General features: G+C 36.7%; 1 protein-coding gene across 1 annotated transcript in view; it reads right to left on the bottom strand.

The window, feature by feature from the left end:
* Nucleotides 1-299: 299 nt before the first annotated feature.
* The window catches only part of LOC148944943 (uncharacterized), a 37,730-nt gene continuing 10,939 nt past the window's right edge, over nucleotides 300-27,090 (bottom strand). Inside the window, exons 2-4 of the mRNA XM_089099113.1 lie at nucleotides 14,441-15,071; nucleotides 12,498-12,647; nucleotides 300-761 (exon numbers count right to left, since the gene is read on the bottom strand). Of these exons, the coding sequence (XP_088955239.1) occupies nucleotides 315-761; nucleotides 12,498-12,647; nucleotides 14,441-15,031 (1,188 nt within the window). The 5' untranslated portion in view covers nucleotides 15,032-15,071 and the 3' untranslated portion in view covers nucleotides 300-314. The remainder of the gene's footprint in view (nucleotides 762-12,497; nucleotides 12,648-14,440; nucleotides 15,072-27,090) is intronic.

Genomic DNA, 27,090 nt, shown 5'->3' with positions numbered 1-27,090 from the left:
AAAAGGAATCTAAAATTGAAAAAAACGCCATTACCCTTTAACCGTATTGCGTTAAATAAGGAAGTGATCACTGACCCGTAGCTCTAAAAAATTCCCATGGTCCAGCCTTTTAAACCTTATATGTTAACAGCGAGAAATATACGTAGCTCATAGCCCTCACCCCGGGGTATGTGGGGAAGGGCGTCGACTCCGGAAGAATAATCATTTGACATTTTGACAATTTAAGACAAAATGGCTATCTCAAAATTTCGATTCATTACATATGGGGGGAAAAGGATGTGGTGGGGGGGGGGAAAGGATGTGGTGGGGGGGACTCATTGAATTTCACTTTTGACACTTGTTTCCATTATGTTGCAGGAATTTGCCATAATGGAGTTCCATTCAGCTGGAATAACGCTGGAAAGCTCCATTTCAACCTTCCTTGATTTGTCGTGGCAAATTTTCCCAGTTTGCTCTACATCAAAACAAACTGCCAGGTCCGTACTACTCATGATCTCGTCAATACTACGGATAGAAGCAAACACATATTTTGCTTTACATCCTTTGAGATTGCATTTTGCGTAAATCCTGATTTTTTTGGTTAAATTCTTATTGACAAAAATAATGTGACACTCTTTCTTAAAATAACATCTTATTAAAGAGGTGCAAGCTTTTTTAGTCACACTTATTTTGCTAAACCGATTAATTCCAAAAGTCGTCCTGACCTTTTCTATCGGCACTTCTAGATTGAATCTGTCTTCCAAAATGTTTTTTAGGCTTCTCTAAAAAAGAAAGAACTTATTCACAGAGCTGCTTTATTGCTTGATTATAAAGTTTGGGAGAAAATTGAAGCAGAAATTGTACAAGTATCAGGGGCGTCGTCCAGAAAATACAGGAAGGCGGTGCAATTTTATTAATTTTCAATTTTCCCCCAAGAAAATACCCAAAAAAGGTATTTTCCTGAATACCTTGTATATCTCTAAAATCTTTTAGGCATATAGTGTTGCATTTAGATATGGCCGGACTATATAGTTCAGATCACACCGCAGTAAAATATCAATTTTGACTGCAAAACAGACATCATTGATCAAATAGGTATAAAATTCTGTATGAAACAGCTGATCGACTTAAAAATATCAGACAACACATGTTTATCATTTCAGCTTCTGAATTTATACTATGTCATGATGCTGGATTCGTCCATAGTCGCCAGGATTCACATTCACCACAAAGTGAAAGGTAATTATATATAATTAATATAATAATACACAATTAATATATAATTATAATAAATATATAATTTTTTTAAGTTCAATTAAATAAAGTTCAATGTTTTTTTTAAGTTTTTGTAACGAAGAAAAAAAAGATTAAAGTTGAAACTTCAAACGAGCAGAAACTGCTGATTCTTACTTTGTGCTTACTGTAAAAAGTTACAGCAAAACTACAAAACTAGGAGATAAGGCGGTACCAGTCGTAAAAAGACATCAGAGGTAAGTTTACGTTGTTGATGGTACGAAAATAGGGATAAGAACAGTAATACCAAACCAAGTAATTTATTATTTGACATATGACAGTCTTCAAGATGTTTTTTTTTAAGAAAATGGAAAAGACAAGTCTGTAATTCGGCCTACGATGGTTTGGAGAACCCGTAAAAACCACCCTCAAGACTGTTATAGGTTTATATATATTTGTTACTTACAATATTTTTTTTTAACTGTTGAATAAAATTGATCATGATATTACCTACATTTCCAAAATTCTGAAAAACTTGAACTTTACTGAAAACTGAGCTAGCTTGATTTTCTTTGAGAATTACGATTATATACGAAAGTTGTCACTATTAAGGTGGCTGAATATTTATTAACAGTTATAAATGGGAATTAGTTTTATACAGGTTTGTCAAAGCATTTTCTCCTTCTAATACATCCTCTTTTTTGGGGTCGGTTTTGCATTCTCCGTAACGCACGAGTTTTTGAATTTTTAAGATATTGGGAGATATCAGTTTATCTGAGCTAGTTTTGTAGAAACTTATTTTGAGTTTGGAACTCAATTTTTGAAGCAATAATAGTTATTTGTTCACAATTTCTTAACTCATTCTTTACACTTCGGAAAAAAAAACAATTCCTTTAATCTAGTTGTTACTATTTTTTGAACATAGGCCTAACACAAATGAACTTTACATAAATTGTTTAGCTCGGACGATGAAACTAACGAAGTCCACACAGGGAAATTACACATACGCTTAATTATAACATCCCTTAAATTTTCGCACAAGCTATAAGAGAGAGAGATATATATTTATTAAACCAGAAAACAATATCATTATTGACAGCCACCCCGAGAAGTAGAACAACTTGTCCGAGGGGGTGAAAAAAATGCAATAAACATAATACAGGACTAAATAAATTAGAAAACAACTAATACAAATCGCACATCCTAATCGGCACCATAAACTTTACAACAAAACAAATTCAACTTTACTGCTAACATCATTCCCCGAGAGGCCATAATTAGCTATTCAATTATTTGTTTCCCCCCCTAAAAAAACAAACAACAAAAGAACTAAAATTCGTACTTATTAAAAAGGATTTCTTTATTTGCACTTATAAACACATAAATATCACTATTATTTTTAATATTCTGTTCTAGATGATTCCAACTTCTAATCCCCCTATGAAGCACAGAAAACGTCGACCGGGTCAAAACATTTAAAGGAGCATTAATCTCTTATATTAAAATATCATATAAGCACCTTTTTTTTCGAAAACAAAAAATCTGAGGGGTATATTAAATAGGGTAGGTAAATAAATAAAACATGGCAAATTTTATAATAGAGTTGCCGATTGAGTTTTTTCAATGCCCAATTTTTTCAATATATAATGTTATTTAGATTTTGGCAAAAATTTCAGATATCTTCTTGGTTTTTAGATCTGTTAGGAAATTTCTGTTATTCTTAATTTAAGATGATATAACAGCATTTGCTAATTTTGCCCACTTTTTTTCGGCTAATCTATGTAATTAGAATGAAGAAACATATTAAAAAAGCAAATAAAGAAAAATAAAGAAAAATGGAGCCACTTTTAATATATACTAGCTAATAATTTTTTTTTGAAAATTTTGCCTTTTTCTTTAGAAGTTTATTTTTTTTTGTGATGAGATAACGTGATGAGATAATAATTGCAATTCGACCAACTTTTGACGAAGCTAAAAAAGTGAAATATTAGATATCATAAATGAAGTAAAATAAATAGAGCAGCTTTAAACAGAGCTATCGATGATGATTTCTGTTTAACCAGCTGCTTTTGAAGTTTAACAGTCAATGAAATACTGCTAATTTTAAGACTCAAATGTAATTCTTATTTTGCGATGAAACATACAATGATGTTCCATTTCAATCTTTTTTTGGAAAAATTATAATAACAAATGAAATAAAGAAATTCATAAATGAAGCTAAAAAGAAAAACAACGCATATTCTTTTACAGAGTTGATTATAGATTTTTTCAGCTGACCAGCATGTTTGAATATATAAGAGCCAATGAGTTGTTCTATCTTTAAAATTTTTTCTTGCGATTTGATTTCGTTACAATTAAAATTTTTCAAAATGCTTCGTGTTAAAAAGAAGAAAATTCCCCTCTTTTAGATAGATAGATAGATAATTTTATTCACCCACTCGATATAAAACCACAAATGGCACGAATGGAGTATAAAGAAGAAGAAAAAAAACAAAAACAAAAAAAACACTTAACTGCAAAAACAAAATCAAACGTTACGATACACCGCCAATAAATAAAGACACTATTACAAAAACTCACTAAGGACGAATTGCAATTGCCAGACTACTAGGCCCAAGCGACCCCAAAAATTCAGAACGACGTTTCGTCACAGCAGCAATCGGATCTGTGATACCGAACCTTGCAGACATCTTGGAATTTTTAACCCACGGTGGGGTATTTAAAAGAAATTTTGCATATTTGTAAAAAAGTGATCGAAGGTTTCTTTTATCACTAACACTAAATATATGCCAAAACGGTGATAAAGCCAGAAAGTGTGGGATCACCAGTGCATTATATAGCCTAGCTCGAATTTGTCGATTATATTTCGCTTTAGTTGAAGATAGCGCCCCGTAAGCCTTACGTGCCTTTTCTGCGAAATTACTTATTTGGCGAGCACGTGTAGATGCCATGTTATGACCTATAGGCATTCCTAAGTACATTATGGAGTCAGACAGTGGAACCTCTTGAGCACCAAATTTGACAGCATGATCTATACAATCTGCATTTCTCCTATTGAAAGCAACAATCTCGCTTTTACTTGCATTAAAAGATAGGCCTATCTCTCTATAAGCATCATCTAGAATCTGAAAATTTTCTTCAATACGAGACAAACATCTACTTAAATTAAAAATATCATCTGCGTAATTAAGTAATGTTACATCCAAACCTCGGAAAATGCAGCTCATTTGCACTAACTTTTGGGCCTCGAGAACACTATTATTATACAACCGGGGTGACGAAATTGCCCCCTGCCTAATGCCCTTTCTAACCGGAATAGCGTTTGGTAATACAATCGGCCCGTTAGGAGACGGGACTTTAACTTGGACTCGAAGCTTCTTATACATATCCCGAAAAGGCAAAATAACCGATCGGTCCACACCACGTTTATGAGCTGACACTAATAACTGGGGATGTATCCCAGAATCAAAAGCACGTCTAACATCGTGACTCGCCAGAATAAGGGATTCATTCAGTTCATCAGCTTCTATTAATATATTAGCAAGAATATAATGGACGTGCTCGCGACCAACACCTTTTTTAAATCCGAACTGATTATCGGGGGTAGAACATTGAAAAGCAATATGATCTATAACTAGCAATTCCATAAGCTTACATAAAACCGGCGAAACAGTTATAGGGCGGTAAGATACGCATTCAGACGGATTTTTCCCTTTTTTCAAAATAGGTGTAATTACTCCAGTACCAAAAACGTCGGGAACGAGACCAGAATTAAAGATAATTTGGAATAGAAGCTCTAAATGACTCAGGAGACCAGCAGTACCATGTACAAGATGCAACCCACACAACATGTCGACACCTTTCGATTGTTTCTTTTTTAATTTTGAAATTGCACGAATCAGATTAGGAACAGTTACTATGTAGCCAACATCAGAACTAGGCAATTCCATGAACTTATCAAGTTCGACTTCATATTTATCTTCAAGATCTTGTTCGGGTGGAGAGAACTCAGAAGTAAAGTGGGACACCCAATCTTGCTCAGAGATCACAGGTTCGACACTATTCTGATCACCATTACGTTTAAGAAATCTCCACACAGCATTTGGATCATTACTTATCAATTGACTATGTTGATCGATCACTTCACATTTATGCTTAGACAAAATCTTAGCCAATCTGCGTTTGCTGAACAGCCGAACTTCATTTACAACACCTGATTTCGGACGACCACACTCATTCCAGAGCCTAAGCCAAAATTTTGCACGACCACAAGCTTCACTTAGAGCAGGGTTTTCGGACCACTTTGGAATTTCCGTTCCCACTCGGACTTTACGAATGGGGACCGCAGCGGCCTCGGCAGATAACAGTGCGTGAGATATTTCACTACAGTAGATGTTTAGTAGCAGCTTTTTTTCTTCATCTTGAATACATACACTCTGCTGTAGTAATTGGAACGGCACTTTAATCTTTGTGAGAATCTCATCCAATACGTAATGATAAGTAGCCAGGTCAATTTTACTCCAATTAGTTTTGATTTTCCACTTCTTTTCATTAGTTGGGGGGTTAGGAGAGGCAGGAATTACTCGAAAAGTGTTTATAATTGGAAAGTGATCAGACGCGCTTACGCTCAGATCTACGTGCGAATTGCCGCAAGCTGGAGATTGGATGGAACTTAACATGAAGTCGAGAGATGAAGTCGAGCCTGAGTTATGGATATAAGTAAAACACAGATCATTGTTAGCAAGACGAAGACCGTCACAGGAAGATAGGAGGATCTGTGCTCGAGCGTTAGACTCATCAGTCAAGTCACAGTTCACGTCACCAGCGACTATACATTCAAGGCCCTGGCTAGAACAGCTGCCCACCGAACTCGATAGCTTACTGCAGGCTTCACTAAATTTTTTTTCTGATTTACTGTCTCTGTAGTCTGTTGGCATGTACACAGAGTGGATAACAGTTTTGTGCACCTTAACAGCAACAAAAAAGTCTGAAGATTTATACAGAATGGGATTAAACCTGCTGCTAACAAGAATGGCGATTCCACCGGACGGCCTTCCCCTGCCCGATGACTTTGCAGGAGTAGCAAATACTTTGACGCCATCGTTTAGCTCAAGCAGACTAACGGCTTGAATCGAGAGGAAGTGTTCCTGCACACAGAGTACATCGTTATAACATAACAATCCTTCTAACAGTGGCATTTTATCAACCACTCCACCATTTAAGTTCCATGAAACAACCCGTATAGAATCACCGATCATTGTTTAGAAATTAGCTTCTGAGCTACTGGACATTGGAAGCTGTAGCACGGGTGTCGAGAAGAACCACACAGAGCGCATTTGGGGGCATTTTGGCATGGATTGTCCCGAGAGCTGGAATGATCTCCACCGCACTTTGAACATTTCGGGGGATCTACACAAGATTTTGCTGCATGTCCGTAGGACTGACAGTTGTAGCACTGCATCGGTAAGAATTTAAATTCTGTAATGGGTAGTCGCTCGTAACCAAAAATGGGCGGAGAGTTCATTGCGTTAAAGAGATGAGCTTTGCTTTCAAACTGTAATTTGAATGACCGAGTACTAACAATTTGTACGGCCTTAACACAGTTCGGTACAACTGAGCGCAGTTTGTCATCTGAAGTTTCAGTGGGAACGTGGCGGATTATTCCGAAGAAAGCGGGAGTTTTTACTTTAACACTTATAGTTGAGTCACTTTTACCCACTGCCTCAGCCAGGGACTCGGCAGCATTCTTGTTGTTCAAGACTACTCTCCATTCAGATTTCCTATGTTTCAGCTCCACAATGTTCGAACTAATATCACCACATACTCTGTCCAAATAGGATTTCCGAGCGCTAGGGTTCGAAAGATCTTTCGGGGGATTCTTCAAAACAACCGCATATGACAGTTTCGACATGATCGTGTTGGTTTCTGCCGCAGGCATAGCAGAGACCGATGGAGAGGGATTAGAATCCACGTAACTATCGAACTTAGCACACAATTCGTTTACTTTCCGGGTTAGGGTAGCCGTCACTTCTCCCGGGATTATCGGAACTTCATCAGGTTCGAAAATCACAAACCACGGCAACGAGATATTTTTATCTTCACAAACCCGAAATACTTTTAATATGTCCAGGATATCATCGGTGTTCTTCGATCGCGCAGTAACACGTGTGGTAATTCCTGCTAGGGGCCACAATAACTCCTTCGCCATTGCAATTGCTTCCTCTGAGAAAAACTCGACTGCTTTTTTCGCTATATCCTCCGAGCGATTACCAGCTTTTATCGCACGGAAAGCATAATTCAGTAACGCATTCCAAACCAACTTCTCATTACTCCCCATCGCAACAGCCACGTCACAATCCGTAATGCAAAATCAAAGTCCGAGGGGAGGAGCCAGTACAATAAACTACGACGTAATACAGAGCTATTTAAGCTAATAAGCGAGGGAAGCGTAGTCTCTTGCTACCTGATCCCCGCAGTTTAAGGGAGTCACACTCCCGGCAGGTACAACGGCCCTTGCGACAAGAAACTCCCCTCTTCTGCTCGCTTATTAGTAAAATTTAATAATATGAGCGCACTCTAGAATCCGCTATTAAGAATTATTATAGATGACGCTGTTTTGCTTCCAAGCAAAGAGCATAAATTAGTAATAATATTATAAGGCAACTCCAGTTAAATAAATCTATTCTTCAACACAAATTATATGAGAAGAATTGAAAACTATGCTTCCTTACTGTTCCTGGGATCACAGATTCCAAATCGAGCACAACCTTGGTTAAAGAATCAAACTATTTCCATATAAATTTAACATTTCAAACTTAGTAATTTATTTGCTTCCACTGGTTAGAAAGTTACTGAATAACTCTTTTAGCTTTTATGAAAATAAAATCCTCAGTCTTCTAATTTACTTAAATTTGCTAATTTACTAATTTACTTAAAAAGGATATTTCGGTTTGCTCCAGCAATTTTAGACCACCGAATGATACAGATGCGCCCACAGCGTACAGAAATGAAATGACTGGATTCCTTAAGCTAGGAAACCAATTAGTTTAAATTCACTATGTAGTGGTTTGAAACCGAAACGAATTTATAAATCCAACAATTAGTCCTATCTACTTCTGCCAAATTCTAGTTTTGGGCCCAATTGGAACTACCATGCTAGAGTTTTATAGCATATGCAAAACTATGAATGTTTATTTTATACAGCTTTCTTTATTTGACTGAGTTCTTTTATTAGATTCAAGTTATTCATTATTTTTCAATTGGAAAAAATATAATTGTTTTACTTATTTTTTTTTCAAAAGCAAATTAAAAAAGCTACTGCTCTGAAATATTAGCATCCAATGTGAACTACATTCGTTCAACAAAAAACTGAAATTTTGGCAGGAATCAAATAGCCTGGATCTTTGAATTGTAAGATGTTATTGACACCATTTTTTGTTTTATATTTGCCATACTGTTTTTCTTGCCTTCCATTGATGCTCTTCTTACAACAATCGAAGCGCAACAACTTGAAGAAAACTTTGAATACGCGTTGCTGAAGTCTTGAAATTTGTCCAACTGTTCGAAATTAATTTTTGTAGCTTATTTTGTGTTTTTTCCGCTCATTTTTTTTTTGAGCTGATAAGTCTTCCGGTGGAAGAGACAAATTGGTGAAACGTGTTGAAATATTCTGAAGCGGGATTAGTTTTTAATACTGCTTTTTCTACCAGACCTCTTGTACAGATTCCCTTTTTGGAAATTGCTTTCCTTTTCCCTCTTATTTTGTTGTTCTACATGATTTTTCGTTAGTTAGGGTCAGCAACTTAATGGTTAGGGGGATACGTAGTAAAGAAAGTAATCCTGTTGGAATCCATATAATTATATCCAAAAATTTACCAGGGTCCATAGGACGTAGCACAACTTTGTTTACATGTCTTTTCATTATAAAAAAATTCTATTGAACCATTTGTATGCCTACTCAATTTATCATTTAGCATTATTACAGTTGTTAATGGGCATAGCATGATAATTATTTGTTCTAGCCTATGACAAACTATAATAATGGTTCAATTCTCTCGCCATTACCCTCATAGCACTCATTATCATGAAAAGAAAAAAAAATGAAAGGATTTTTTTTTATTAACATCACAATTATTAATAAACTCATCTTTATCTATAATGCTGTCATTGGAACCGATATCTGAAGGAAAACTTGGGCCAAAATGATTTACAAATTTAAGTAGCTCCTGTGCTGCTGATTTTACTTTATCTGTAATATATTAATGGCTTGAAATACTTTTAAGCTGGTCCAGTGTTGTTTATCCAATCCAGCAATTCCTGTTTCATTATCATAGTCACTGCCCGAGCTTTGAAGTAACCTGTTTCTAATAAAATCTGGTAGATTAACTTTTTTTTATATATATGTTACCACCTTTTTACATTACATTGTAACATCAGTTCAAATACTGTGTTAAAGTGTTTTTATTTAGTGCCTGAAGAATCACATGCCCCATGGCCCAAGAAAAGCCAGTTACAATATAAGGAATAATTTTTTTTTGGTTTTTTATATATTCATAAAATCTTTTAAAATTCCCATAATGGGCTCGCGTATCGTGAGTATCGCTTACCACATCGAATTAGGAAACTGATGGCAGGCCTGGTTCTCCACCTTCAGACACCAATGCATACGAGCACTTCTATTTATTGGTAGGCCCGTATTATTCCCCCAGTTACGTCCCAGTGAAGCACAAGTTCGGAGTTACATTTTAATTCCGGTATGGCCAATCCCACCTACTTTTCTAAAAAAAAGTGCAATGAAAAATGGGTTCCAAATCAGTTTTTGGAACACATCAATTTACACTGTTCTTTTTTATTTTTGCCGCTTGATTGTCTTCATCTTGGCTACTGTTGTAAAGTTACCGTAAAAAAAACTCGGCCAGGAAAATTGGTAAAATAAGTTACTCCGTAGGAAATATCGGGTAAAATGGCTGTTTTAAAGATGCCCTGTAGCCAAGGCCGTATCCGGGGGGGGTGTTAGAGCCCCCCCCCCCGAAATGTTTGTCTGACTGGTAAAAACATAAAAATGGATATAAACAATTTTTTTATGCGCTTTTCACGTTTTTTTTGTGTAGCCCCCCCCCCCCAAAAAAATCATAGTGTGAAACACCCCCCGAAAAAAAAATCCTGGATACGGTCCTGTCTGTAGCTAAGAGACTAGTTGAACATTTTTTTTTTCTATCACTTTTTCAGCTTTTAATGAAATTTTTTAACATTTTTGATTTACTAGGCTTAAAAAGGTAATATCCTTCCTCTATTTTGAAAATCAATAGGTAGAAATTTTCTCAACGTAAATGAATTCAAGTTTTGTGAAAATACTATTTAGTTTAGGGCGGCTTAGGGTTAAAGGCACGGGCTAATATGGCCCAATCTCCTGACACTTAAACTTCTTTGAGTTTCTGATATTCGTTAATCAACTTATCTAGCAATTTTTTTTTTACATCTCCCTTCTCAAAAAAAAAAAAATCACCAAGCGTGTGTTTTTTTCTGACCAACCTGTACGTCGCAATGCTATCCAAAACAACTCTAAGAAATGCGCAGTAAAAAAAAAAAAAAAAAAAAAAAAAAAAAAAAAAAACACGACAACTGTGCCTTGGGGCTAAAAGGCTGTTTGACTTAATAAAGCGTTTCAGAACGACATAGGCTATTAAACTAGAGATAGTTATGATTTTTAAATGTTATCTGAAATTAAGTTCAGTGCGCGATTAAAGATATTCTACAGTCTTTGCGATAGCACTCAAACAATAGCAGTACAAAAAAGTGCCCTTTGCGCGAGATTTTTAAAACTAAAAATCGTGCATACGATTTGTCAACTGCAGCTTTTCGATAGTTGTATGACTGAGCTCAACTTATTATTTATTATTATTATTATTATTAAGTTCTTTTATTATTTTTATTATTTTCAGATATTTATTTCATTTAAAAAACTAATTATATTGTAAAATCTTTCTTTATTAATTATTTAACTATTCTTATTATTAGTTGGACTTTCATGCTGAAGAGAAGGAAACAATTGAGGATTTTTTTTTATGATCACAATGAGACTCGGCACCGTTTTTGCAAACCGCCACCGAAAACTAGAAAATTTCTCAAGCTCAAATGGGCGCCATTTGCTTTGCAAATTGTAACCGATTTACCAAGTCGGCACCAAAAAAAGCAACGTGTGTTCTAGGCTTCAGACTCAGTAACGTTGCTACAGACCACAGGCCGAAGGATATTGCTTTCTGAATTTTTTTTTTGTGGAAAGATTACGTAAACTGTTCACTAAAAGAAAATAAGTAAATGTAAATAAGATGATATGTTCTAAGAGGAAGGCTAGTCGAATACCCATTTATTAGCCAGCAAAATTGGAACTGAAACCGCTGTAATCAGGGGGCAGAAGTGGCAAAACCGGAACTAGAATAGGTAGAACCGGGACCGGTAGGTTGATGGGGGCATGGAAAATCACAACTTCCTTATCAAAATCCCATATCAAATGATTCATAGGGAGCAATGTTCGCTAGCATGAAATTCATTGAGATTGGGAGCCTCCTGGAGGGATGGCATGGAGGGCCTCCGAAGGCTGGCCCGATAGAGGGGCTAAGGGCAGGTGAAGAATCTTTTCTCAATCTTTTGTTTTGCTCTTCATGCGCCCTTTTTAGTATACTGTAGATCCTTTTCCAGGAACTTGATTGTGTTTTTTTTTGCTTTCTTTGGGTGGTAATGGTGCCCTTCTCCCATTAGTTTCTTACTTGACCAACTTAATACTGTGTTTCTCTCCATTCATGTTGATTTGATTTCATAAACACTTTACAACAAAATTCAAGAGTGCAATTGACAATATTGCTTCAATTGCATGGGCAAACAAGGGTTTGCCCATGCAAGTGGATGATGGAGAAGAATTCCCTTTGGAAACGGAACCCAGAAATGGATCATATATACACTTAAAATATGCAAATTTCCAATTTCCTGGTTCAGGTACATCGGTACTTAACTGTTGCCAAAAAACACTTGCAACCAAACCTTTGGTAATTTTAATGGTTTAAATTTCCACATAGGAAAACTAATAAGCCAAAATTTAAATTGTCATTCCTTTTACATCCACATTTTTAAATGAGTGAAGATCCTTGCAAGCCGGCTACACGCTAACAACTGTCACCCTAAAAGGATACATTTTTGTTCTTTTTTTATTAAGAAATGGTAAAATTAATATATAAGTAAGTCCTACAGCTTATTCTTATAAAAAGACGTAAAAATAAAGACAAAATTACCCTTTTCGTTGAATCATTTTCCTGGATGTCATCTGCACTCGCATATTCAAAGTCTTCTGAGTATTTAATTTTTCTAATTCGCTTTGATCGGCTAAAGACAGATGATGAAGCAGTTTCTTCAACTGGCATAGTTGAATATTGGTCTCTGGTCTGAAAAACAGAAAAACCCTTATTTAATATATAATATATTTAAAATGAATGCATTTTTTAAATTAATTATGGTAAATCAATATAGCTATTCCAGAGAAATTCTTTATGTGACTGTCCATACCTGAGCAAATTTGCTAGAACATATCTACCATAGAGAAATGAATAGGTAAGTTAGCCACATCCTCATCTTAGGATGTTCAAGGGTTGTGAAATAAAACCGCCTTTAAAAAGACAAAAGAAAGGACATAATTAAGTTCCACATGGCCAGGAGGCTTTATAAACAAAAAAGCCCCGTTGTCGTCTTCAATAAAGAAGGGAAAACATTGACCTGAAAATGTAGTTTCCTTGGAATTTTAATCAATGTGGTGGAGCAATATTCTGGTAAATTTCTAGAAGGTCTGAACAAGGGCCAACCCTCTGAAACATAGTGTATGATAAATCCCTGATCTAAGATAGGGGTATTAACTCCTCTCTAGGAGTTAATATTGCAAACCAATCAAGGTTCACCCAACTGAAAAATCCAAAACCAAGGGAGTAGGGGGCTATTGTTATTTTGGATTTGTTTTGAATAAGTGTGCTGTATTTGTTTCTTTTCTTCGAAAGGTTTAAATGGATCATGTATACAAATGTTCGACAATACTATTACCTGCAGACATCAGTTTATCTTTACATAAAAAAAGACATTGAAAGAATTTTATTCACTTAAACCACAGTTTATAGAATTAGCAGTATGATCATTCCCTGTCTCACCCATTATAAAAACCCGGACCGAGGTGTGAGTGCTCCAGAGAACGTTTTTGCAGATATAAACATAAGCGGCATAGATCTTTTCACGGGTAGACAAGTCAGATTTCTCTTGGACGCGAAACTTACAGTTATAATAGAAATAAGTGGAAACCCGCTATTACGAATAATGCACTTTGCAACCATTTCTCATTGATTGACGGAAACAGACTAACCCGCTAATGCAGAAATAAGTGGGAGGAGCTTTTTGTTCGCACCAAGAATGAAGACCAGAAATGATCTGCGATAAACTTACTGGATAATTCTATAAACTGTGACTTAAACCTAGTGTAGTTTGGCATAATTGGTCAAGGTGTAGAGTCAGATGGAAATGGAGTATCCACAGGCTCTCTTTTTATTAATCAGTAGGCTTAGATCTTAAATCTTTTAAGATGATTTTTTTTCTGAAAATCTGAGGGCCCTAACCTCAAATCTTACCTCTCAGAACATTTCTCAAACTATCAGTGTTGAATCTATCCAGATCCATGGTCTGGGGTCTTTGATATTATTAAATTAAGGTATTATATTATTAATATTATTTAAAATATTCTTATTAATATTATTATTATATTTTATTAATATTACTATTAAGATATTATTAAACTCCTTTATCATTGTCTTCTAGAAGGAACAAATTTAATTTAAGCAGTTTTGGCTACGATCAGGTAGCACATTGACACCTTGAACTGTACAACTGCATCGTGAACTGTGAACTGCACCTTGAACTGTACAAAAACAAAATGTGAGAAAAAAGAAATGTCGGATAAAAAAAGAAAAATCTCAACAGCAAAATCAGACGTTATGCTTTGTAATTTTTACTATCAAAAATAATAAGTAAGTAAATAAATTTCTCATCAAGCATATTCTATATTTTCAAGTGGAGAGCAAGATTCTTTAACGTGAGTATCTACCTTTTAAATTCAACCTAGTTCTTCCTGAAATCCAAATCAAATACATAACCATTCTTTGGTCACTGAACTTTGAATAAAGTAAACTTCAATGAAACTTACACGTGAATTGCTTGCAGCAAAAGCAGTATTATAAACAGAGGAAGTAGTTTCAGCAGGACAGTTAACCAAGTTTTCATTTGAGCTATCTGTTAAAGAAGGTTCTAATTTACTGAAAGAATGTTCAGCCAATATGCTGCTTTCAGAGTTTTGGTCGACTTCGTTTCTCTTTACAGTAGCTGGAGTCATTTGATCGTTTTGACAAGAATAGCTAGGTTTATGTATCAGGTTATCTGTTTCATCAGGATAAGCAAGACCTTTAACTTTAAGCATTTCAGCCACTTTTATTAATGAACTAGTTTGAGCTTGTAGAACAGTCACTTCACCTGTATACATAAATTTCACCAAAGCTAGCAGATCATCAAATTTTACATCTTTTAGAATAATAATAGGATGGGAGTGTGGAATCCCAAGAAGCAGTGTTTCAAAGTAGGAGCTACAAGATGAGAGAACAAGTCTGTGACATTTGATGCTTTGACTGTCACATGATAGGGTGACATCTGTGAAGTGCTCACTATTAGATAGAGATAAAAAAGCTCCATGAAATACATCCAGGTAGTTGTTCCACTTCAAACGAAATTCTAGTTGATCCATTTCAGAAGTAGTGACTAAATCCTTGAATAACAGATACTCACTGAAATAGAATGAAACGTATAAATAAGCATTCCAAATCACAGGCAGTATAGGCAGTAATGTTGACAATTAAGAAAATACTTTACAATTAGAAATTTAAGAGAAACTAGATGCATTTATTTGCCTTTCAAAGCTTTAAATTTCCATGATTGTGCGAAGGAGATGATTCTAACATGACCCATGAGCTTCAACACAACCCAGTTTTCAGAAGACCATCCAGAAATCATGATTGCAGCAGTAACTGCAACCTAGTAAAGAGCAAACCACAACCCATAGTAACCAAAAGTTGAAAAACACGTTTTGAAAAAATTACTACTGCGAAAAAAATTACTATCTGACACTGATTCAGGAATGGTAACTACTTTTCAGGAAGACCATCCAGGAATCATGATTGCAGCAGTAACTGCAACCTAGTAAAGAGCAAACCACAACCCATAGTAACCAAAAGTTGAAAAACACATTTTGAAAAAATTACTACTGCGAAAAAATTGCTGAGAAAAAAAAACTGATTCACACTGATTCAGGAATGGTAACTACTGTGTCGGTTATTCTTAAAAGTAAGTTGATGGTGATTTATGGTGATTTCGAAAACCCTCAAAAATTCTTCCAGATCGAAATAAAAAGTGCACCAGTGCAATCAGCATGGTCAAAAACCTTGACTTGGATAATTATAGTCCTCCATCTTGAACAACAAGGAAAGTCATTTTTCTGTAAAATGTCTCCTTTTTTTCTACTAGGGCTAGCGGGTGACCAGAACATCATAGAGATGTTTAATGGCTCATTCAAACGAGAAATAAATTTAATAGTGCCTTTTTAAGTGACCAATAAGATTGGAGGGACGCCAGCCCTCCTCCTCAAAAGGCCCCTTCCTCTAAATTCATCCAATCAAAATTCTGAGATAGCCATTTGGCTCAGCATAGTTCAATGATCCAACAACTATTGTTTTGGTGATGATATGACCCACCATAAACCACGGGGAAAGGGTTGTACGTGGTATCGAGCGTATTGATATTGGAGGGCAGCCCCCCTACCCTACCCACAAGGCAACCTTCCCCTAAAGTCATCCAATGAACATATTGAAATAGCCACTTTTTTCAGCATAGCTGAAAGGTCCAATAACTATACTTTTAGTGATAACATAACCCTCCAGATTCCCTGGGAAAAGGGCGGTAAGTTATACAATTATGGCCCAACAGAAGTAAGTACATTAAATTGGATTACCACAACTCGTAGTTCGGTCGGCAGAGCGGTAGACTTTGAATCAAGATGTCAATGGTTTAATTCCTTATCGGGCATGTTTTTTTTATCATGGTTTTGTACCTTCTATATAATTATGTGGACAACCTGCATTTCTTAAGGCTGACTACTGTAATTCTTAACCAATTCTTAACCTATACTGTCGTACGGGGTCAAAAAATTACGACTAACTGCCAAAATTTGAGTGATTTTGAGCTTGACTTTTGTTCTAATAATTTCTGGATAAAAAAATGTCTTCACTTCTGTTTTATATTTTCTTTTAGTATTTGGGAAAAAAATCAAGTTATTTTGATTCGTCAATTCAAATTTTCTTCCAGTTCCCACAGTCTCCAAAGAAAGAATTTCACATATGGGCTAATATTCTTTATTGGAAAGTATTTGGACATTATTAGGGTGGGATTTATGTAAAGGAGCGAGGGAAGATTTTCCACGATAAGTTTTCATGGGAAAAAAAGTTTCTGGGCGAACTTTCCAGAAGAAATATTACAAGGGAGGGGGGATGTCCTGGTATTATTTGAAAACCGCTACAGTTTTAGAGTTCACTTACTTGTGTTTGTCAGCATTCAATGCTACGATGACTTTATCATGTACATACACTTTCTTGAAATATTTTATCTTAAGTTTTTAAAGTAAGATGTAATTGTTTATCCTTCCAATGTAAAAATATTACTGTTTGAAAACATGCAATAAACTAGCTATTGTCGAAGACCAGCCACAGAGTACCACGGGGGCAGCCGCATAAAAAAAAATCCTGAAACAGGCGGAATTCGGAGCAGAATTGATGGATTTGGAACCACGGAATCGGGGGGAGGGGCAGAAATGTCAGAACCGGAACCTGTGGGACAACGGCTGGAATCAGTGGAATTGAAACTGGAACTTGAACCGGGGTGGGAGCTAGCAAAATTGGAACTGGAACCGCTGTAACCTGGGAGCAGTAGTGGTGGAACCGGAATAGGAGGAACCGGTGGGTTGGTGGGGGCATGGAAGATCACAACTTCCTTCTCAAAATCCCATATCAAATGATTCATGGGGAGCAATGTTCACTAGCACGAAATTCATTGATATTGGGAGCCCCTGGAGGGATGGCATAAGGGGCCTCCGAAGATTGGCCCGATGGGGGGGGGATAAGGGCAGGTGAAGAATCTTTTCTATCATTTCTCAAAGAATGCTAAGAATTCCTGTAGTGGGATGCAACTTTTCTCTATCTTTTGTTTTGCTCTTCGTGAGCTCTTTTTAGTATACTGTAGATCCCTTCCATGGAGCTTGATTATGTTTTTTGAGCTTTCTTTGGGTGGTTTTGGTCCCTTTCTTCCATTAGTTTCTTACTTAATCAACCTAAAACTATGTTTCTCTCCATTCTTGTTGATTTCATTTCATTCAATATTTTTCTCCTCATTTATTCCCACATGTCTTGACATTGGGGAGCACCGGTAAGCTACTAAAATACCTAGGATGAAAAAAGAAAGTATTTTTAATGCGCACGCATTGCGCAAATGATTTTACTAGCTGGTAATTTCGTACTTACTTTAAATATCTTTCGAAAGCCATGTATGCCGCTAGAGGCGTCGACTGAAAATATTAGGATATTTCAAAATTGCCCCCTCGTAAGGTTCCATGATCAGAATGGAGCAGCAGAAAAAATAATACCAATAAAAAATGAACAAAATATGGAATTAAGTCACATGTATTGTGTCCCCTTGAATTTACCTCTAATAAGCCATCCCCCCTCAAAGGACCCACACGTAGGCAAAAATACGGTAAGATTTAAACTTTAATATTAAGTGATATTACCTGTCACATACATTCATATTGCGCAAATGATTTCAATAGCTGGTAATTTCATGCGTATTTTAAATTTCTGAAAAAAACCACGTACATCACTATATTTCTAGAGATAAAATATTTGGGAACTTCAGTCCCCACTGCTCAAGGAAAAACATCTGTCAGGACGTTCAAACGTCTGAAAACACCTAAGTGATGATGACGTGTGCCAAAGGGTGCAACGGGCCAGCCACATAGTGCCACGGTTGCGTGAACTGCCTTGGAATATCACGATATAACAATGAAATAGAAAGTCAGACTGTTCAAATAAAAACATATGTAAGGATATTCAAACGTCTGAAAATGCTTAAGTGATGATGATGCGTGCCACAGAGTGCCATGAGTCATCAGAAGAAATACAATTGAGAATTTTTGTGTAAGTTTATACGGTCGATTTTAGTTTTTATGATTTACAAAGTTATTTTTTTGTCAGATAAAACGTTATTGGGAATTTTCATTTACGTTTAAACGCTGTCGAATTTAGTTTATACGGCTTATAAGGTTATTTTTTCTCTAGAAGAAACGTTATTGGGAATTTTCTTTTACGTTTAAACGGTCAATTGTAGTTTATATAGTTTATACGGTTATTTTTGTAGGAAAATGGCTGAAAATGCTTTTAAAATGATAATATGTGCCAAAGGATGCCACGGGAAAGCCACATAGAGCCACATTGGCGTGAATTGTGTTTCTGTTCGAAAATCGAAGAAAATATGCAAATCAACGCCTCAAACTGTGGTTTTGCTCGAAACAAGATGAAAATAATCAAATGCTTGCTTCAAAACGAGTTGCGTTTACTTAAAATATGGATGTGTGTTACAAAAAAAAAAAGGATTCATGCTTGAAATACAATACAAGGGGCACAGAGTGTCAATAACAATCATGGTCCATGGATGGTATTTCATTTCTTGTTATATCTTCCGTTAGTTTCAGTATTTGCTTCAATGGTGTATTCCACAGAAAATTCGAATTAGGTCTTACGTTCGAAATAAAAAAAAAATTATGAATTAAATGCTCATGTTACGCTATCACTTTATCCGTTTTCCATATTCCTTCCATTTTTCATGTATTTGTATGTTTTTCCATTTTTTTTATATATTCCTTGTGCTTTCCATAGGCCTATTTGTTTTCCAGCTTTTTTCTGTATTCCATGTATTTTTTGTGTGCTTATATTTCATTCCTATGTTTTTTCCGTGTTCCTTCCATTTTTTCCATGTTCTCTTTTCCTGTGTTTATTTCTGTATTCCGTTATTTTTGCTAGAAGAAGTAGAACTAACTGTTTCAAGCCGAAGTAACCTCTCCCGCGCTTTAAATAGAGTTTGGGGGAAAAAACTAAAGAAAAAATATGGGGAATAAAACAGGATCCTCAGAAATACCTTCCAAAGAAACGATAAGGTGAATCATTGTCATTCAATTTTGAATATGGGATCGATAACTGGCTAGTGAAATCATTTGCGCAATAATGCTTACGTAGCACCGTACTGACTTCAATACCAAACTTAAACTGTCCTTGTCTAGTTCGCGTCAAACAATTAATAACAATGCAACAACCAGGTGTGCCTAATAGATCAATAATCAATAATACTTGTTGGTTCCTAGGGCCCCGTTGGAATTGGCTGCTAAGGCTTTGCATAGGTAAACAATTAGCTATGATGTAACACCCACGTGTGCACAATGTGTCATCCTCATTTACACCCGGGGGTTCCCCGTTTGACTAGCGACCCGTAAGATCTATCAAAACAAGTCACACAAAATTACGTCATATTCGATAAATTCGCATAGGTATTCAATTAAGTATTATGTAACAAACAGGTGCACATAATAAATAAATAAAACCGGGGTCTTGAAGAAACACTGCCAAATATCCAGTAGTTTAAATAAGTACCGGCACCGGGATTCTCCATGGGGATTATTTCTCGTAGAAACGGTTGTTTGAAGAGGGCGAACTTTCTAGGGAAAATTTAACACTGAGGGAATATGCCAGAATTCATATGCAAAATTCGTTGTTTGTCTTACTTTCTCTTTTCCAACTCAATTACATGTGGTGATGTTAAGGTACCGTAGGCCAATTGTCCAGAAAAATTCCCATCTGCTTGGATTTGTCTAGAGTATCTATCTTGGGATAGGGGGGGGGATTTTCAACAGGAGAAGTTCCGGAAAAAAAATTTCCACAGAGGAGGGGTTTCCAGCATCATCTGTACAACAATAAGAAATTAAGGTCTTTTTCAAACTAAAGTGTGCTAAGAAGAACTTTTCAGGCGGAATCATCCACAAGATATTTTCTGGTGGGCAATTCAGTGAGAATGGAATTGTCCCAAGTTAATTTTCCTGGCGAGGGGGGGGGGGTATTTTATGTGGGAGGACTTTTCGAAGGAGAAATTTTCCGTTGGAGGCAATTTTCCATGGAGAGTAGCCAGATTTGCCCCTGATTAGTCCGACTGGGACTGGTCTCTCCAAAATGGTATCTTCTGTTTCCAATACATTTTCTGAGATTGGCCTTTTATTAAATGGAGAAAAGTGTGAGTTTCTATCTTTCGCTTCAACTTCTTCATCTCCTCTTAATTTCTCTATTACGTCTGTTGACACTTTGCGGTGTTTGGGCAAAACGCTTACTAATAATCTTCCAGTTTTCCTCAGCGCACTGTTTCAGATATTCCTAAAGGAATACAATTACGGAATACGATACAAGAATAAAATACAAGAATACGGAAAAATTGTTTCCAATCGAGGGAAATATAACAGACGGACGCTGGCGAAACTCTACTATACGTTTTGTGTTCATTCAGTCCGTTTTTCAGTCCTTTACACGACAGGAATTTCCCCATCCTTAGAAAAAGTGATGTAAAAAGAATCCGGAATAGTTATTTCAGATATTGTAAGTTTCTTCTTTTCATTCCCCCAGGACACGTAACCAGATTCTAATTAATAAATATACCATACCTGACATAACATTAAAGTTGGGAAAGCTATACAGGAGGCTATACAGGTACTACTCTTGATCGACTTTCTCCTCTTAGTCGTCTTGTTGTATTGTTCTATAGTAAATATTTTTCGTTTGTTGTGAGTTTTTTTTTCTGCATGGGTGGGCGAATTTTATTTCTTGTGTGTATGTAATATTAATTTGTTTCTACAGTTAATATTTTTCGTTTTTTGTATGTTTTCTATGTATTTTATTTGTACTCCACATTGTAATACTTCTACAGTGTTTTTGTGGGTAATAAATATCTAAATAAATTATTATTATTATTATTATAGGAACTAAATATTATTTTACTCTGTCTATACCCTAATATCATCCAGCTGAAAAAAAAATGCTTGGAGGAATTACCCTTTAGCTTAAAGGAAAATAATTAACAATAAAAATGGCAATAAATTTGGAGTGACTGTAGATTCAATAAATAATGAAACGTTTATAACAAAAATAGATTTTGCAAGGACCATTTTGTTTGTGACTAAGAGTACTATTGAGATAAAAATAAAAATAAAATGTGAAAATTCATTTTGATGGAGATGTATTTTTCCTGGGACCCAGATGACATTGGTTTTTCCAAAGTGCTTATCAAGAAGTGGCTCTAATTCAACTGCTAATTCCGTTCCACTGGCAGCATGATAAACTCCAGACCATCACTTCATTCGTAATCAACCAACATCCAGGTACCATTACCAATGCTGGAAATTCCAGGTATTCAATTCCCCCAACTTAAGAAAAATAGGAAATGCACGTAGTAATATATGATATTGCTTTACTCGCTTGCTTTTATTTATATGCTTATTTTGCTTTTGCTTATGCGCTTTACTTATAAGTGTCTGGGTTTAATAAAGAATAATCTAAAAAAACATTACATTATGGCAGAAGTGGTATTACCAATCAGCCTCACTAATTTAATCAGCCCGTAAGCAACCACGGACAAGAATAAATTTTTAACCATCGATGCTTGCAGACAAATGGAAAATATATGAGAAACACGTCAATCTAATGTTTGATGGATCACTTTTAGGAAAGACAGAAAAATCAAAGTTTGCACGCCTCCTAATCTGGACAGATGACAAGGGACGTGAAATCTTCGAAACATTTACATTCACCAATCAAGAAAAGAATAAAACTGAACTATAACTTACACAATTCAGAGAATACGCTGCACTAAAAGCAAACAGCTTGTTAGCCCGATTTGTTATCTACAAAAGGGTTAGAAAATGAGAGTATGAGAGTAGGGTTTCATTGTAACTGAACCCCCGTAAAACCGAACCCCGTGCAACTGAACCCCCGTGCAACTGAACCCCCGTGCAACTGAACCCTCGTGCTACTGAACCCCCTTTAACTGAACCCTCGTGCAACTCAACTCCCGTGCAACTCAACCCATTTAACTAAACCCTCATGTAACTGAACCCCATGTAACTGAACCCCCCTATAACCGAACCCCCGTGCAACTGAACCCTCGAGCTACTGAACCCTCATGCAACTGAACCCCCTTTAACTGAACCCTAGTGCAACTAAATCCCCGTGCAACTCAACCCCATTTAACTAAACCCCCGTGTAACTGAACTCCCATGTAACTGTAACTGTGTGTAACCATGTAACCATGCAACTGTGTGTTAACAGAACACAACTGATGAGCGAAAAGTGATGAAAGAGAGGGGTTATACCGAACTCTCAGCTACCATTCTTGGGAGACAACTGACAGTTTATAAGTCGGCTGTGATAATTCAAAGGGTGACATACGCCTTTTTGCTACTTTTCAGGAGAGCCAGAAAACGGAAAAAAGTTTGTTGGCTGTGGTCGCTCTGAAGGGCAAGGCTAATGGAGATCAAGGGAACTTATTCTAGACCAGCTTTTTCTGCTTTTTTCAGTGGTATAAATTGAATTCAAGTATTCTGAGCAAGCTAAAAATCATTCCATTTTATGGCGTATGTCCCCTTTTTCCTTGACAAAAATAGGAGACATATGCCAGGTCCCCATGTTATAACTCCATAAGAAAATCCTCTTTTGTCGTTCTGAATTCCAAAAAATACGAAGGACTCTGGGCATTTTGTCTGCAATATCAAACAGAGGCTGCCTCTGAGCTTTCTTTTGATATGAAATTTACCTGTGACAATCATTCCGTTGAAGTACTAGAGATTTCTGATCCAGTCTTACTTTTTGCACTAGCTTCCCTTCCTTTCCGTTGGTGTACTACAGAATTACTTACAAGAACCTCCCGGATTGTGGCCGTTTTGTTCATATTATCAGACCGAGCGCATCTTACCCTCTTTTTATATTAATTCACCGTTTCGTCAAAGTACTTTGAAACTTTTCTTCGCCCGACTCTAACTATTCGTAGTCTTCTTCTTTCTCTTTTTGTACTCGAGGACTTCAAATAATATATCTGTTTTATTTCAAATGATAAAAGAATAAAAATAAGGAACTGAATTGGCACAACCTCTTGAAAGAACTTCGGATAATGCAAAGTAAAATATAAAAAAAAACTCAATCATTGGCACGACCTGTTTGGAACACTGGAAGATTTACTTCCACAAGACACACCAAAGTGATGATGTTTAAACAATGACTAAACACGTTTGCAGTTCGTAGTATCCCAGAACCAAAAATGGATTTTGATTAGTGCAAAATTCTACTTATGCTACTTCTACTTGAATCTACAAGAAGAAATGAATCACAAGGTAGCTTATTAGGTCGTTGTTTAAATAACATCACTTTGGCATCCTTCAAAACACGTGGTTAGATCAGGAGACTCTTCATTCACTGTCAAGTCAATCCAAAATTGCGTTTTCCGCTAATCGGAAATGTGTGTGGATAGCCTCAAAATTCCTTGCTTCTTTGCTTTTGAAATCCCTCTAGGACCTTTCACATTCTCTGGCAAACCTTTCATGCACTTCAATTTCTGTTTAAGAAAATCAAAACGTTGTAAAGTGTCATTGAAATCGTACTTGTAGCATAGATCTTTCTGCCCCTTTTGAAAAGTAACCTGCACAATTCTGTTCAGCAGGATAGAATCCTTTTCAGGGCCCTTTTTAGATGCCTTCTCATTTTTCCACAAGAAAAAATCTTTCGTGTCCAGAACCTTCACACGAGTGTTTTTCCTGCAATTTTGCATCAGAGTTACCAGCTCGCTCAAATCCTCGACAGCATCCTGATTTCTTATCTTCTTTTCGATGCAACCGTGGATAGCATCCGCCGTCATATGTGTATGACCCTTAGTAAGGTACTTTAAAGTAATGGAGTTGGGTCCCCAGCTCTGATTCACGATGAAAAGTGCACTAAACAGAATCCAATTTTTGTTTTGGACTGAGCAATTATCTCGCCACAACACAAATTCTTTCACTTCTTGCAACTCTCTAATCAGACTGTATATGGCTGAGAGCACGCCATCAGCAGTTCTGCCATAGATGGCTTCATGCCATACTATGCAATACGCGGTCTCCGGCACACTTCCTGACTTTACAGGAGCAAAAGTCTCATTAAGGACTTCTAAACGGCTAGTGAAGTGTGACTCCTTGATTTTTGGCATAATGGGCAGCAAAAGTATTTTCTGCATATCAATGCTGTACACCACTTTTTCCACCCCATGAGGGTGCTGCGCATCTTTTTCTAGCTCCTTTCGTGCTTTCTGCACCATTTGCTTATGATTTTCCATTACCTCCTTGTCCGATTCAGTTATCTGCTCAATTTTCTCTTTGTTTTTCATGGTGTCACAAAGTTCGCAGGTATCGCTCTTAGGCATTTTCAAAGATACTTTCATGCTGTGCATCACAGCGGCATAAGAAGCACGAGAGCATTTTTCATTTGGATAGTTTTTCTGAAAATCATAAAGCATCAACTGAACAAGATACTCTTGGTAAGTATCTCACATTTGGACTATTTTTTCGACGATAATGCGGCTGGCATGGCCTGAAAGACTCGATATGCATCACTATAAGTTCTTTATTTAATGTCTCTTTGCTGTTGCTTTGTCTATGACGTCTCTCCTTGACTGGAAAAGTCACAGACTCCTTGCCAATCTTCTTGCAGATTCTCTCAATCCGCTTCGCACTAAAAAATCCCAGTGTCCACATAAAAGTATTTCGGCAGACCCTGACATGTAACGGTTTCGCACTGCCGTCATCACCTGATTTCAAAGGTAAGAAATAGCTATAACTGAGCTTTTTCTTGAATGGCAAACGGCCATCTACTTTCACCTTTCTCCGGAAAATATTCACTGCCTCTATCAGTGGTTTTTTGTAGGTTAGGCGTTCGACGTGGTCCAGAGCCCAGTATTCGCTGTGGATCTCCTTCCGCATTTCCATAGACAACATAGAACATTTCATTTTACAGCCGGCCGAGAATTCCTTATCTATAAAAGGACTTTTCATTTTGGCTTTTTCAATGCTTGCTTTTCTTCTCGCTTCGTTTCTCTTTTTCTCTTTTGCACTTCTGAATACAGGATTCTTCTTGGACTCTGGTAGAGAATCTTTGTCTTGCTCTTTACTGGGGTCGGTCTTGTTCCAGCTCATCTGAATTTTCCTCGGCTACAGAAGTTTTTCTGTTGTTTTTGTTTCGCACTTTTTTCATTCTCTTTCTTTTTCTATCGCATTTCTCACTTCCGCTACTCTCACTTGAACTTTCCTAAACTGGCAAATACTCATCTGAACCAATGCTAGAAGCTTCGCCGGTGTCTGAATAAGCCGTCAGATTTTTCATTTTGGCAGTGACAGGTGGCAATCCCTTTGGTTCCTCATCTTTGGGGTAGTCTGAACTTTGAGTTCTGGCAGTGCCATCACTACACACAATTTACAATACGTCCAGTAATGCATTGTGGTCTCAATTACATTACAACAACTATTTCTTCTTTTCTTCAAATCACGATGATTATGCTGAAATTCGGCTGATTCTTGAGCCAAAAAGGAGACATATGCCAAATATTAAAGTTCAAAAGAACAGGGTCAAAAAGGAGACACGTGCTCTGCACGTATCTCCTTTTTGGCCCAGCTGCGATCCGCGTCCAAAAGTGGCGTATGTCTCTTTTTTATCTTCGCAACGGTAGGAGATAGGAGAATTCTGACTTCACCATTCGATTCCTCGTGCTGGGTTTACCCATGACATACACATAACTCATTTTCGACCAAAATGGCATATGTCGCCCTTTTAATTATCACAGCCGAAGTGACCATGGAATTCCTGTTTTGTTTTAAAGTAACTTTTCTGTGAATAGGCAGCGTGGCGGCAGAGTGCACCTGGCGACGATAAATCAAATCAGTCCAGTTTTTGTCAGGAAAAAATTACTCAGTGATATTTTATTGCCCCAGCTAGCATTATGCGCTCCTAGGTCTGGGCCTAGGGACCTAGTGGTAAATTGAGGCCTGAGCATGCACATATTTTTTTTGGGTCAATTGACTTTCTCTTTAAGCTCCCTCTGTTAGTTCCAGCTTACTACACAAATCTCTTTTTGAGATAGGCCATTTTGAAAATCTGCATGCACATAGTGTCTTTTGATTTAGTTCAAGTTCCACCTCAAATACCTCATTCTGTCAAATTTTTAACTTGATATGCGTAGCCTTAATAGTGCTAGTTTAATAGTACCAGAGGTCGTAGAAGGAACAGTAGAAGTAATAATAGTGTTGAATTAGTTGTAGTTGTAGCAGTATTAATAGCAGTAGCAGCAGGTAGATGCCCCAGAAGTTTCATCTTGATACGCTAATCTGTTCCAGAAGTTGCTGATACACCTGTATCAGCAATTTGTATGTTATTGCAAGTTACCCGATCACTTTTGACTCTTAAAAAGTGAATTGAATTACAGCTTTAAATTTCCAATGAAATGAGTCCTCTATAACGTTTATACGAACATCCCTTCCATAACAACCATATATGCTCCCAGGGCATAACTCACAACGCCTACCCCCGGGCCCTGGGCAGGGGCATACTGAGTGGGTCGGGGAGGGGCACGCCGCCCCCAACTTTTTTGGCATTCAGT

The sequence above is a fragment of the Artemia sp. Qi Xiang Cuo genome, chromosome 13, assembly GCF_049724085.1.
Source record: "Artemia sp. Qi Xiang Cuo chromosome 13, ASM4972408v1, whole genome shotgun sequence".
NCBI classification, from domain to species: domain Eukaryota; kingdom Metazoa; phylum Arthropoda; class Branchiopoda; order Anostraca; family Artemiidae; genus Artemia; species Artemia sp. Qi Xiang Cuo.
The sequence above is the reverse complement of the archived record's forward strand: the minus strand, read 5'-3'. Positions and strand labels throughout refer to the sequence as shown.